This window comes from Pyrus communis, chromosome 7, assembly GCF_963583255.1.
Source record: "Pyrus communis chromosome 7, drPyrComm1.1, whole genome shotgun sequence".
In the NCBI taxonomy this organism is placed as follows: domain Eukaryota; kingdom Viridiplantae; phylum Streptophyta; class Magnoliopsida; order Rosales; family Rosaceae; genus Pyrus; species Pyrus communis.
The window spans coordinates 8,186,690-8,201,800 of record NC_084809.1 but is presented as its reverse complement, the minus strand read 5'-3'; the positions used below and the strand labels follow the sequence as shown (position 1 = coordinate 8,201,800).

At 38.3% G+C, this 15,111-nt stretch overlaps 4 protein-coding genes across 4 annotated transcripts; all 4 read left to right on the top strand.

Moving 5' to 3' along the window:
* Positions 1-222: 222 nt before the first annotated feature.
* Positions 223-1,886, top strand: LOC137739130 (WD repeat-containing protein LWD1-like). The gene has a single exon (XM_068478626.1). It carries the CDS (start codon positions 503-505, stop codon positions 1,565-1,567), a length of 1,065 nt encoding a protein of 354 aa, XP_068334727.1. The 5' UTR covers positions 223-502; the 3' UTR covers positions 1,568-1,886.
* Positions 1,887-3,033: 1,147 nt separating this feature from the next.
* On the top strand, positions 3,034-5,183 carry LOC137739734 (7-deoxyloganetin glucosyltransferase-like). The gene is made up of 2 exons (XM_068479420.1): positions 3,034-3,590; positions 3,848-5,183. Exons 1-2 carry the CDS (start codon positions 3,059-3,061, stop codon positions 4,783-4,785), a joined length of 1,470 nt encoding a protein of 489 aa, XP_068335521.1. The 5' UTR covers positions 3,034-3,058; the 3' UTR covers positions 4,786-5,183.
* Positions 5,184-6,015: 832 nt separating this feature from the next.
* LOC137740399 (7-deoxyloganetin glucosyltransferase-like) lies at positions 6,016-8,229 on the top strand. The gene is made up of 2 exons (XM_068480277.1): positions 6,016-6,633; positions 6,729-8,229. The coding sequence occupies exons 1-2, from the start codon at positions 6,105-6,107 to the stop codon at positions 7,667-7,669; spliced, it is 1,470 nt and encodes a 489-aa protein (XP_068336378.1). The 5' UTR covers positions 6,016-6,104; the 3' UTR covers positions 7,670-8,229.
* Positions 8,230-12,032: 3,803 nt separating this feature from the next.
* LOC137739998 (7-deoxyloganetin glucosyltransferase-like) lies at positions 12,033-13,918 on the top strand. Its single transcript, XM_068479778.1, has 2 exons — positions 12,033-12,745; positions 12,842-13,918. The coding sequence occupies exons 1-2, from the start codon at positions 12,217-12,219 to the stop codon at positions 13,768-13,770; spliced, it is 1,458 nt and encodes a 485-aa protein (XP_068335879.1). The 5' UTR covers positions 12,033-12,216; the 3' UTR covers positions 13,771-13,918.
* The last annotated feature ends 1,193 nt before the right edge of the window (positions 13,919-15,111 follow it).

Sequence of the window (15,111 nt, the reverse complement as noted above, 5' to 3'; positions counted from 1 at the left end):
GTACTAAACAAAGATAAAATTAAAAATACCTTCAATTCTAGTCAAATCATTTTGACCCATTATTTATTAAATTAAAAATATTTTTTTCCACTTTAATCCTTATTTAATAAAATTACGAAATGATCAAAATAGTTGATCATAGATAAAATTAAAAACCATTTTCATTGATTTCAAATCTCGTGACCATCAAAAGTTAAAAAATCTCAGGACTATTTAGGCTTAAAAAAGCCTAATGACCATGGAGGGATGAGAAGAAAGAGCAGGACTGCAAGAGCCGGGCCAAAATTCGGGATGCCTCTCAGAGCACAATCAGACGAGTTCACCGACAAATGAAACTTTGGTTCTCTCTGAATCTGGGAAGCTTAAGGTTAAGCTTCATTTCATTGGATTGGATTGAACTGGGTTGCACAATTTAATTTTGGTGTTCGGAGGCAGTGGGGGCGGTGGATTTGTAATCGTAGTCAGTTGGAAAATAGTGTTATTGGGGGAGAGAGAAACAAGGATGGGAGTGAGTAGAAATAGCGACCCGAATCAAGACGGGTCAGATGAGCAGCAGAAACGATCGGAGATCTACACCTACGATGCGCCGTGGCACATCTACTCCATGAACTGGAGCGTCCGTCGGGACAAGAAGTACCGGCTGGCCATCGCCAGCCTCCTCGAGCAGTACCCAAACCGAGTGGAGATTGTGCAGCTGGACGACTCAAACGGGGAGATCCGGTCGGACCCCAACCTGTCCTTCGAGCACCCGTACCCGCCAACCAAGACCATCTTCATCCCGGACAAGGAGTGCCAGAAGCCAGACCTGCTGGCCACCTCCAGCGATTTCCTCCGCGTGTGGCGCATCTCGGGGGATGAGGACGACTCGGACTCCTCGTCGTCTGTGGAGCTCAAGTCCCTCCTCAACGGCAACAAGAACTCCGAGTTCTGCGGGCCCATCACCTCCTTCGACTGGAACGAGGCGGAACCCAAGCGCATCGGCACCTCCTCCATCGACACCACGTGCACCATCTGGGACATCGAGCGCGAGGCCGTGGACACCCAGCTCATCGCCCACGACAAGGAGGTGTACGACATCGCTTGGGGCGGCGTCGGTGTATTCGCCTCCGTCTCGGCGGACGGCTCCGTGAGAGTGTTTGACCTGCGCGACAAGGAGCACTCCACCATCATTTACGAGAGCTCGGAGCCGGACACCCCCTTGGTCCGCCTGGGATGGAACAAGCAGGACCCCAGGTACATGGCCACCATCATCATGGACAGCGCCAAGGTGGTGGTCCTCGACATCCGCTTCCCGACCCTCCCCGTGGTCGAGTTGCAGAGGCACCAGTCCAGCGTCAACGCCATTGCCTGGGCCCCACACAGCTCTTGCCACATCTGCACCGCCGGTGATGACTCCCAGGCCCTCATCTGGGACCTCTCCTCCATGGGGCAGCCAGTGGAGGGCGGCCTTGATCCCATTCTGGCCTACACGGCTGGGGCCGAAATTGAGCAGCTGCAGTGGTCCTCTTCCCAGCCTGATTGGGTTGCAATTGCCTTCTCTACCAAGCTTCAGATACTCAGGGTATGATCAAGTATGGCCACCGACCAGGCATTTCACCGACTCCTCCGGACTCCAGTTTGTGGCCAAATGCCATCGCTCGGCTGCTCTTTAGCCAGTCCTCCTTGCTAGTTCGCAGTTCCTAGTCGCAATTAAGATAATACTACTCACTCTGTTACTTTATTGGCAATTGATGTCAACATTAGCTGATATGCTCCTTGCCTTGGATATTTCTTACGAAAATGCGTCTTTGTCGATGATAGTCCTAGATTTCTGCCAATGAAGTTAAGATAATTAAATTGTATCTGATTTCTCTCCGTTTATTAACTATACCATCATTTGATTTGCCCATGTTTATATTGCTATGCGTTTTGTTTCTGTTTCTCCTTGCGATTTTCGTACGAGAGGAGATTGTCACCTACCTGACCATCCCAGTCTGCTCCTTAGCTTAAAATTCTCTCGCGTGCCCCTCTGCCGTTTAGCTGATTTGACCAAACGGTATGATTTAGTGAGTTATGCAAGCACGACATGACAATTTGTTAGTGAGTTTGTTTCCTCATTACTAGTCAAGGTATTTGAGTCTCATCTTGTACTTGCTGATGGAACAATGTACACGCATTCTATGCTAGAAAGCTGGAGAAGCTCCAACAGTAACAGTTTGTGGTTGCTGATGCATTCTCATCTTGTACTTTTAAAGCGTTTGCGCTTCTGTTAGAGGAGATGTTGGCGAGTTCTGTATTTTTAGGAATTACAAGGGCGGTGATTTCAACACTCGTTTTTACTTTCTGCACACCCTTGTTAATCCTGACGCTTGATTTTACTGTAATTGTTTATATAAGTAAGGGCTACAAAATAAAGACAAGACAATAGCAACAAAGGCAATGGATCGAAATAGAGAGGATCTGGCGTGAGTTGAGAGAGAAGAGAGGAGATCAGGACAAGGAAATCTGCCAAACAATTCGTGAGGCAACCTTAAGCCACCACCAGATGGCGAGTCATGACAATAGCAACAAAGGCAAGAGTCGAACAGACCTTGCGGTGGAATTGAACGGATTTGCATCGGAATCGAACGAAGATTGCAACGGAGACTCTGTTCTATTTTCGGGTTTCTCAAATTTGTTTGGGTTTATAAAAGAGAGCAAGTGAGAGGAGTGAAGGGGAGAGAGAAGAGGAGAGGCAAATAGAGTGAGGACACGAAGAGAAAAGATGAGAAAGAGAGAGAGGGAGGACAGAGGGAAGACAGTCTTAATCATTGAAGCTAGTTTATTCTGAGATACTTCGGTGCAATAAGCCACCGTTTAAGTTTCTATTTTGGCTGCGCTGAATGCCTCTATCATGAAACAAAAGACAATTAGTCAATTACCTTGTCGCCCAAGATTAATTTTTGCGTAACCTGCAAGTCTTAAAGGAGCACGCATTCAATTTGACTTACGGTTGTGTCTACTTTTAAGAACAGTACTAATCCGCACGTATATGTATTTGTGTTGAGTGCAAGCACAAACGCATAAGCACAATCTTAAGATGGATTCCAAGGCAGCGGCTAACAATAAACCTCATGCTGTTTGTATTCCAGCTCCAGCTCAAAGCCATATAAAGGCAATGCTTAAATTTTCAAAGCTACTCCACCATAGAGGTTTTCATATAACCTTCGTCAACACAGAGTTCAACCACAACCGCTTTCTTAAATCTCTTGGATCCAACTCCCTCGATGGCTTGCCTGATTTTCGATTTGAAACCATTCCAGACGGCCTTCCACCAGACTCCCACCAAGATGCCACCCAAGACACCTCTTTAGCATCCGATGCCATCAGCAAAAACCTTTTGCCTCCGTTTCGAGACCTCCTCATAAAACTCAATGATGCGGCGATTTCGATCAATAATGTTAGTCCTCCAGTGACTTGCATTTTCTCAGATGGTTTCATGCCATTTACAATCACAGCTGCTGACGAAATTGGACTCCCTTTGGTACTCTTCTTTCCTATTTCTGCAGGCAGCTTCATGGGCTATAAACAATACCCTACTTTGGTGGAAAAGGGTATTGCACCACTCAAAGGTAGTGAAACAAATCATTTGAATAAGCTAATTGCATAATTTTATTGATTAATTTTTTTTTTTTAAACAAAAAATTAAATTAGTGTATTGCACCATGGTAGCTCCTCGGAGTAGGTGTAGAACGCAAAACATACGGTCCTACACACTCGGGGAGAGTCCATGCCCATCACTCGTCCTATTGTTTAATCTCTTGTTTCTAAACGTAAGATATTTAATTTCATTTAATTACTCTTACTTGAGTGTTAATTATATATGTAGATGAGAGCTGTTTGACAAACGGCTTCTTGGACAAGGTAATAGATTGGATTCCAGGAATGAAGGATATTCGTTTAAGGGATCTACCGGCAAATTTTCGAACTACAAATCCAAACGACAGCGTGTTCAACCTCAGTTTGGAATCAGTGGAAAGAGTTGATAAAGCTTCAGCAGTTGTTGTTCATACTTTTGAAACATTGGAGCCAGATGTTTTGAATGCTCTCTCCTCAATGCTTCCACTTGTTTATGCCATTGGCCCTCTCCAATTGCTTCTCAATCACTTACCAAAAGATCCTTTGAACGATATGGGATATAGCCTGTGGAGAGAAGAAACTGAGTGCTTTGAATGGCTAGACTCAAAGCCACCAAATTCAGTTGTTTATGTGAATTTTGGCAGCATAGCAGTCATGACACCAGAACATCTTGTAGAGTTTGCATGGGGACTTGCAAATAGCAAGCTTCCATTCTTTTGGGTAATCAGGCCTGATTTGGTTGTTGGTGAATCGGCGATTTTGTCACCTGAATTTGTGGCTGAAACTAAGGACAGGGGTTTGATAGCAAGTTGGTGCCCGCAGGAGCAAGTCCTTAGCCACCCTTCAGTTGGAGGGTTTTTAACACACAGCGGTTGGAATTCGGTTGTTGAAAGTTTGTGTGCAGGAGTTCCTCTGCTTTGTTGGCCTTTCTTTGCTGACCAACAAACTAACACTTGGTGTGCTTGCAATGAATGGGATATTGGGATGGAGATTAGTAATGATGTCAAAAGAGTAGAAGTAGAGAATCTTGTTAGAGAATTAATGGAGGGAGAAAAGGGTAAGAAAATGAAAATTAAGGTCATGCAGTGGAAGAAACTTGCAGAAGAATCCACCAGTCCAAATGGTTCCTCATCCACAAACCTGGACAATTTAGTCAATAATGTGCTATTAAGAAACTCTTTTGAGTAGAGCGATAGAGTTAATGAGTTAAATAGTAATTTTTGTTGCTGTGTCATAAATTAGCATATGAGAATCTATTACTGTGTTTGGATGAGAAAATTTAAGATTACTAAGAAATTTCAAAATAACGGAAATAGAAACGACGGAATTTTAATTTCTCAAATTTGTGCCTTTGAGAATTTATGGAAGCGACTCTCTTTGGAGTAAGCACTATAAGAAGAAGAAGAAAAAAATCCATTGTGCAAAAAAGTATTTAGACAATTTTTTAATTAATTATTAAAATCCACATCAGCACATAACAAATTTTTTTTTACACAATTGTGGCTGAAGGATCATATTGATTTGCAACACTTATTTTCAAGGACAACATTGATTGATTTTCAATTTCAGGGATCATATTGATGGTGTGTGTCAATTTCAGGGATTATATTGATGGTGTAGGTCAATTTCAGGGACCATTTGTGATAAAAAACCCATAAATCTTGTGGGACCCATTTATGTGCCACATCAGTACTTAACAGAATTTTAAACAGAATTGTGATGGAATAACTACATTAATTTGTAACACCTATTTTCAAGAACTACATTGATTGATTTTTTATTTTAGTAACAATTTTGATAATGAAGGTCAATTTCAACGATAAATTGTGATGAAAACCCAAATTTAAACGAGAATCTTCTTTCTTCCTTACAAGAACAAGGGGCAAAGCAAATCACATCCTTTGTGGTGACCTGCGTATGGACCATTGCCTTGACAACTCATCCTAGTCCAATTGTAATCTCATGAGTCATGATCATATGGTCCAATCGAAAATAAAGTGAAACGACTTCTTGTTGTAGACTTGTGTGCTTGATGTATGAAGTGAGGTAGCAAATGGAGAAAAGATATGCCATCTGTATTAGAACAATTTATATGGTATCGGTATATTGTCATGTGACGTTCTGTATTAGTAAAATAAAAATATATACATAAAAACTTATATGTATTTCTTTTTTATAGAAAAGCTACTGACAAAGTTTTTAAAACTTTAAATTTTAACCAAAAGTTTTCTAATAACTTTATTTAATGAAAAATATTAAACTTCAAGAGCATGTCTGTCGAATTAATTACATAATCGAGAGCCATTCGTTGAATGGTAGGCTCCATCCATAATCTCATCCTTTCCTCTCCTCTTGGTTTTATTTCAGTCACTCATTTCCAAAGGCACGCTACGCTAGTACCTCATCCCATCAACGTACTTCAAAACAGTAGATGTTGAAAAGTAGCTCAGTAGCAGTATAAATAGTCTGCGTTTGAGCAAGAACTGCAATGCAAACATATCATCTAAATGGATGCCACAGCAGTAGGTACTAAGCCTCATGCTGTTTGCATTCCATTTCCGCTTCAAAGCCATATCAAGGCAATGCTTAAATTTGCAAAGCTTCTCCACTATAGAGGCTTTCATATTACATTTGTCAACTCGAAGTTCAACCACAAACGCTTTCTAAAATCCTGGGGCCCCAACTCCCTTGATGGCTTGCCTGATTTCCAATTCAAAGCCATTCCAGACGGCCTTCCAGATTCAGATGCAGATGCCACCCAAGATGGCATATTGCTTTTTGATTCCGTCAGAAAACAAAATTTCTTGGCTCCCTTCCGTGAGCTACTCATGAAACTCAACGGTGATGCCATATCAACATCCACTAATCCTCCAGTGACTTGCATAGTTTCAGATGGTTTCATGTCGCCGTTCACAATCACAGCCGCCGAAGAGATTGAAGTCCCTCTGGTGCTGTTCTACACTATTGCTGCATGCAGCTTTATGGGCATTATACAATTTCGTGCTTTGGTTGAAAAGGGACTTGCACCACTCGAAGGTGACATAAATACAACTTTTCAAACAATTGCTTAATTTGTCTTTAACTCTTATTTGCTTATTTCTAAGATGTAAATGAAATTTTTTGTGTTGTAGATGATATCTGTTTGACAAATGGCTATTTGGAAAAGGTTATAGATTGGATTCCAGGAATGAAAGATATCCGTTTAAAGGACCTCCCAACCCCTCTTCGGACTTCAGATCCCGATGACATCATATTTAACTTCTCAATGGAATCAACCGATAGTGCTCATAAAGCTTCTGCGGTTGTTCTTCATACTTTTGATGCCTTAGAGCCAGATGTTTTGGGGGCTCTCTCATCTATGCTTCCACTTGTTTATCCAGTTGGCCCTCTTCAATTACATCTCAATCAAATACCAGAACACCCCTTGAATATTGGATACAGTCTATGGAAAGAAGAAACAGAATGCCTCGACTGGCTAAACACTAAGGCGCCAAATTCAATTGTGTACGTGAATTTTGGCAGTATAACAATTATGACACGTGAACATCTTGTCGAGTTTGGCTGGGGACTTGCAAACAGCAAGGTTCCCTTCTTTTGGGTAATTAGACCTGATTTGGTTATTGGCCAATCAGCGCTTTTGCCGCCCGAGTTTTTGGCTGAAACAAAGGAAAGAAGTCTCATTGCGGGTTGGTGCCCACAAGAGCAAGTCCTGAACCACCCATCAGTGGGAGGATTTTTAACACACTGCGGTTGGAATTCAACCATGGAGAGCCTCACTGCAGGAGTGCCTATGCTCTGTTGGCCATTCTGCGGCGACCAGCAGATGGACTGCCGCTATAGTTGCAATGAATGGGGCATTGGCATGGAAATTAGTAATGATGTCAAGAGGGATGAAGTAGAGAGGCTTGTCAGAGAGTTAATGGATGGGGAGAAGGGTAAGAAGATGAAAAATAAGGTCATGGTGTGGAAGAAGCTTGCAGAAGAAGCTACTGGTCCACATGGTTCTTCATCCAAAAACTTAGAAATGCTAGTGAATCAAGTGCTACTAAGAAAAACTAGACGTCATCCGTAAGAATATTTCTGGTCATGTAGTATCCATATATGCATATTTTATAGATATATGTATAGATGGTAAAAATGGCTGGAGACATTTATATCAAAAGGAAAGAAAAGTACATGTGCTGCTGTTTATAATTAGCACCGGTGAAGCACTAGTAGGTTTAGCAATATTTACCTTGGCTGTGAAAGTGTAATTTTCCCAATGCAATGTGATAAGTGGTTAGAATTTGGGAAAAAAAATTCATATAATCTGGACATGAACCTGCAAAATGAATAAGGATAATTTAAAACTTTAACAATGAAAATGCTTAATTTTCATAGGTGTTAAATGAATGAGGATATCTTAAAACTTTAATTAACCGGAATGACCAGGATCTTTTCAAACCTGTTAAAAAAACACCATCAATTCTAATGAACTTAGAAAACTATGTTGGCTTTAAAAATGCAATTACAATACTCAGAGAAATGAGAACAGTCAAACTAAATTAGGTATTGTCCTCAACACCATTGGCACATCTCTGATTTGCAAGAAAAATAAGCAATGCTATATATAATTGTGTTCCCATGTCTCCATTTTTCATTTTCCAATAAATATGAAACAAAACCCTATTAAAAACTAAGAAGCATAATTCAAGCATTATCAAATATACACAGCAAAAGACAATTTGTTCTACAAAGAATTTGAATACAATTTTTTCTTTTTTCTTTTTTTGATGATTTTACATTTTTCATAGTTTTTGCATGTCCCGAAAAAGCTTATGATTTTTAAGCTTCATTTTACTAAAATCTATAAGTGTGGTAAAAAATGGGAAGCCAAATGATTTGTTAACAAAAAAGGTAGACATAAAGGTAAAAGGAACAGGGCAGACATTAGTTGAGGAGAAGCTATTGTCACCTTCAATTGACGACAAACAGTTCTTATCTTCTTGAATTAACGAAGATAAGCACAATTTTTCGTTAATTCAAGGTAATATAAAATGAAATTATACCTGTACAGTATTCACACGTACCAATCTTATGTGGGAAAGACAAATAGGGGAAGGCAAGTGGAGAATGTAGCCAGCATTCATCTTAGAGGAAATCAAATACTATTTTGATTCCTCGTTTTCCTTAGCTTAATTTGTTTGAATGCTAAGAGCATTTAGGTGAAATATCATTGTGCATATTTGACATCAAAAGTTGTTCTAACCAAAATGTTATTTGCTAATTGGAGTTGAAGGCTTTGTGATTTGTAATCAAATTTGACATCAATTTCAAATTTATTTTTAATTAATTTTAATTGTGGATCCCTTATTCCACTAACATTTGAACCAATAAAATTTTTGAAACTTTTTAATAATTCCAAGCATTTAAAATTATATTTAATTAATAGAATAACATTTGACAATTTAGTTGGAGAAGTACAAAATTTGACATAAGATTTCAAATTGTCATATCAGTCATCAATTGTAATTTGACAAACGCCTGATGGCTGGATCCAAAGAAACGTGCTATTTGGAGAGATTAGAACTGCACCCTTTGACATGTGTAATGGGAAATTAAGTGGATGACCTGGGTATTTAACGTGGACAAGTCTATTTTTAATCCCTTTACTTTTCATCCGATACATGCGACATTGGATGTGTTGGAATTTTGATGAGCCCATATATAGTTTACAATAAAAATAATAAGAGATAGAAATAATAGTCAAAAAGTGTGTAACAATGGAACTTCCAAAATATGCTCATAATCCCTTTACTTTTCATCCGATACATGCGACATTGGATGTGTTGGAATTTTGATGAGCCCATGATATAGTTTACAATAAAAATAACAAGAGATAGAAATAATAGTCAAAAAGTGTGTAACAATGGAACTTCCAAAATATGCTCACAATTGATATAGCAACTTGACATACTTGAGATACCTATTACTCTTTTACACTTCCTATTTCGTGAATCTTTTTTTTTTTTTCTCACTCTTGGTGAACATAGTGCTCATGGCAACTCAGAGGTTTGGCTCGTTCAATTTTGTAAGGTCATAATGTATTTATATATTGTAATGGTTAAAATAAACTTTATGAGATTATTTCAAGGGGCGTCCGTGTAATCTCATTTCTTTTTTTTTTTTTTTTATGATATGACAAGTTTTTGGATGAAATTTTAGTAAATGGAGTTTTGTGAAATCAATTTTATACTCGAGGAGTGCTATTGTAAATTTGCAAATCTCAAGAATTTTTTTATGAAATTACAAAAAACCTCAATGTATGGGTGTTATGCTATTAAAACACATCCTTTGAGGTAGCAAATCACATCCTTTGTGGTGGCCGGCGTATGGACCATTGCCTTGCCGACTCCTCCTAGTCCAATTGTAATCTCATGATCATATGGATATGGTCCAATCGAAAATAAAGTGAAACGACTTGTAGTGCTTGAATTATGAAGTGAGGCTGCAATCAATTTCAGATATTTCTTGGGAGTAAGCATTGTTCAATTTTAATTGCAAATCGCATCTGAAATTATCTTATTTATTATCATTATTGATTTGGATCTGTAATACACAATGTTTACATCATTTGATCGGTACTTAATTACGTTTAATATTGGCGGTTTGGTTGTGATCGAATTGATCCAGTTTCGAATGGCATGTCATGTGAGATGATAATCGACTAACAGAGGAAAAGGAGTTGATGCACATCTGTGTTTGATTTACAAATTTTGGCAAATCCTTGCCCTTTTTTTGCTAACTTATGGGATTAGAAGTCTTCCTTTATTTTTGTCTTGGTGTGCTCAATTGTAACAAAGAATTTTCTTTAACTTATGGGATTAGAAGTCTTCCTTTATTTTTGTCTTGGTGTGATCAATTGTAACAAAGAATTTTCCATGGATTGAAAACGAGTATGGAACCATTGGTCAAGCATACGGGGCTGTTGCTTCTTTTTCTTGGCGAAACAGAGCATTTTTTGCAACCACATATTTTGTAATCAGCTGGGTTGAATGTGTATATAAAAGTTAAGTTATTTATCTTACCGACGTCATTCACTCATCTATCCCTTTTGTTCATTCATGAATATATTGAATTTTTTTTCTCAGGTTAAATGTGTCTTATTCATGCAGTTAAGGTTGATGCATTCAAGTCCCGCAACAATGCGCGGGCATATTACTAGTAATAAACCTGTTTTATGGGTACGGTACCATATGTATTTTGATAATTCAAGAGAGAGCAATCAAATTATTACATGTTACCCTGAAGGTGCAAAATGGGATCGATCCAGTAAATGTTATGGATATATGTTTAGCCAGCCACCATCTTCAATTTTGCCTACATATTAGTTTTTTTTTTTTTTTTTGGTTGTTCAGGTTGAACTTAATGTTACATTATTTTATGATCTATAATTACAAAGAAATAAGGTCATGGTGTCATCGGTGTCAGATTATTATATGATTTTACGATCCAAAAAATGTTGCGTGTGCTAAGAAATAGGTCATGAATAACAAAGAAATTTTGTTATGCATATATGATTTCTACAATCTATAATTAATTACTCAAAGATACAAGACAGCATCCAATTTTTATAGAACAAAGTGACGGGCCGCCTTTGATTTTAATGGTAAATGACTTAACAAGATTATTGTATAGCATCTTCCCTATAGATTTTTTAATCCTTACGTTACCGTACAGCATTTCTCTTACTGTATAAAACAAGGGGAAAAGCCGTGGAGTAGTGATCAAATAGCTGTCCTTCGGTCTTGCTCGATTGATTTTTTAGTTGCACGGGTATTTGTTGGCGGCCAAATCTACTATTAAGTCAATCCGTAAAATGATTTCTTCAAAACCTTGCCTGTTTTCTTTCAAATCTCTCTAAATTTACTTAACCTGTCGGCACAAGAATGAGAGATTTTTTTAATGTGATCGGCATACAAGATAGTAGTACATCACATATTATTATATAAATAGTAAAATTTATGTGTCAAAAAATTAATAACTTTAAAAATAAAATTTTTTATCATTTACATAAAAACACTTGATACATTTGCATTCCTGTTATAATTAAAAATTTATCCAAAGAAAGCCAGAACGGTAGACGTTGAAAGGTAGCTCGGTAGCACTATAAATGGCTGCGTTTGACCAAGCACCGCAGCTTCTCGATTTTTACATCCGTTTCCAGTTGTCTCTTTCGAACATCTCTGCTTCCGTTGCTCTCAGAGTCTGCCCTGTATCTTTCTTATTTCTTTTAATTTATAGAATGAGATTTAAATTATGTTAATATTTTATATTAATTTTTTTTATAAAAAATAAATTAAAAAATAATAAAAATATAAAAAATTGATGTGATTTAACTGTAACTGTATAAATAGAAAAGGATGGGAAGGGTATGAGATAAGAAAGAAAGACAATCCAGCTCCCTCTCAACTTGCCTTCTGACACTCTCAAACGCCGGATAAGCTATCGACCACCCACTCTCTACCTTCTTCTTCTTCCTTCGCTTCTCCCTGTGCAAATCTGAGAGACGCCTACCTTTGCTTTCCAAATAATAACAGTTTCGAGGTTTTCTTGAAAGTTGATCCTTGTATAATCTAAATGGGTGCCACAGCAGTCGCTACTAAGCCTCATGCTGTTTGCATTCCACTTCCGGCTCAAAGCCATATCAAGGCAATGCTTAAATTTGCAAAGCTCCTGCACCATAGAGGCTTTCATATTACCTTTGTCAACTCCAAGTACAACCACAGGCGGTTTCTAAAATCCTGGGGCCCCAACTCCCTTGATGGCTTGCCTGATTTCCAATTCAAAGCCATCCCAGACGGCCTTCCAGATTCAGATGCAGATACCACCCAAGATGTCCCATTGCTTTGTGATTCAGTCAGAAAACAAAATTTCTTGGCTCCCTTCCGTGAACTACTCATGAAACTCAACGGCGATGCCATATCAACATCCACTAATCCTCCAGTGACTTGCATAGTTTCAGATGGTTTCATGTCGCCGTTCACAATCACAGCCGCCGAAGAGATTGAAGTCCCTCTGGTGCTGTTCTACACTATTGCTGCATGCAGCTTTATGGGCGTTATACAATTTCGTGCTTTGGTTGAAAAGGGACTTGCACCACTCAAAGGTGACATAAATACAACTTTTCAAACAATTGCTTAATTTGTCTTTAACTCTTATTTGCTTATTCCTAAGCATGTAAATGAAATTTTTCGTGTTGTAGATGATATCTGTTTGACAAATGGCTATTTGGAAAAGGTTATAGATTGGATTCCAGGAATGAAAGATATCCGTTTAAAGGAGTTCCCAACCTTTATTCGGACTTCAGATCCCGACGACATCATGTTTAACTTCATGATGGAATCAACCGATAGAGCTCATAAAGCTTCTGCAGTTGTTCTTCATACTTTTGATGCCTTAGAGCCAGATGTTTTGGGGGCTCTCTCATCTATGCTTCCACTTGTTTATCCAATTGGCCCTCTTCAATTACATCTCAATCAAATACCAGAACATCCCTTGAATATTGGATATAGTCTATGGAAAGAAGAAACAGAATGCCTCGAGTGGCTAAACACTAAGGCGCCAAATTCAGTTGTGTATGTGAATTTTGGCAGTGTAACTGTTATGACACCTGAACATCTAGTCGAGTTTGGCTGGGGACTTGCAAACAGCAAGGTTCCCTTCTTGTGGGTAATTAGACCTGATTTGGTTATTGGCCAATCAGCGCTTTTGCCGCCCGAGTTTTTGGCTGAAACAAAGGAAAGAAGTCTCATTGCTGGTTGGTGCCCACAAGAGCAAGTCCTGAACCACCCATCAGTGGGAGGATTTTTAACACACTGCGGTTGGAATTCAACCATGGAGAGCCTCACTGCAGGAGTGCCTATGCTCTGTTGGCCATTCTTTGGCGACCAGCAGATGGACTGCCGCTATAGTTGCAATGAATGGGGCATTGGCATGGAGATTAGTAATGATGTGAAGAGGGATGAGGTAGAGAAGCTTGTCAAAGAGTTAATCGAGGGAGAGAAGGGTGAGAAGATGAAAAATGAGGTCATGATGTGGAAGAAGCTTGCAGAAGAAGCTACTGAACCACATGGTTCTTCATCCATAAACTTAAACATGTTAGTGAATCAAGTGCTACTGAGAAAAATCTAGATGTCATCCGTAAGAATATTTCTGGTCATGTATTTCTTCCTTTAGCTCTGGCGATGTTTTGTTATTGTTATTCATCGCCTCAAATAATAATCAGCTATAGCAATATAAACGGTTGGGTGGTGCTATCCACGCAGTCATTTTTACTTCTCATACGTTTGTTAATTTTTATCTTTTGATTTTTTTAATTCATTTGATTCAATGATTAAAGATTTAAGACGAGTGTGTAGAAAGTAAAAATGATGTGTAAATAACACAATCCTGAATAGTATTATATAATTTTGACAAAAAAAAAATTTATATATATATATATATATATATTACTGAGACACCAAATGGTTATTGATCAAACAATCCTCTTGATTACTAGCCAAAAATATTTAACGTAGCGGTATTTCCGTACCACAAAATAATTTGTCCTATAGTTTCACTTTCACGTCATTTCTAACTCCAACTCCTCATCATCAACCATCGTATTATATTTACACGCAATAGAAAAAATAGCACTAATTAACCATATGTATTATATTATATATAAAATCAATAGAAAAGATAGCCCCTCTCTATGTTCCCTTTTCTAAAAAAAGTAAGAATTCCTCCTACAATAAGATGTTGACATGAAGCTAAGGCACAATTTTCATTAATATTCAAATGCATAATATAGGAAAGAAGATAAACACGAACACTGTTACATAAATTAGAGAAAATAAAATCCTACTTTAATTAAACAAATCCTCATGATTACTTAAGGTATAAAACCTGCGACATTTCGGTACCATACAATAATTTTTCAGCCTAATTCGTCTAGCTCCTCGTCACTAATTAAATTATACACGCATTGTTTGGCATTAAACATGTATTATATAATGTATAAACTCGAAGAAAAAGCAACATGAAGTATTCATTAATATTTAAATGCACAACATTGAAAAGAAGGAAAACACAAACAGGGTTAAAGCAAATTATAGAAAATAAATTCCTACTTTGAATATTCCTCGTGTCCCCTTACGTTAATTTGTTTGACTGCTAAGCTTCTTTTCTTGAAACTTTCTTTAATCTCCTATTTTGGCTGCCCTTGATGCGTATCTGAAATTCTGCTAAGCTTCTTCACCTCGATCAGCAAGCGCCCTGGATCCAAAGAAACGTGTTATTTGGAGAGGTTGGAATTGCACCCTTTGACATGTGTACTGGGAAAACTAAGGGGATGACCTGGCTAATTTTATCCCTTTACTTTTCATCCGATGCATGCGATATTGGATGTGTTGGAAGTTTGATGAGCCCATGATATACTTAACAATAGAAATAACGAGAGAAATAATATTCAAAGGTGACTGCAACAATCGA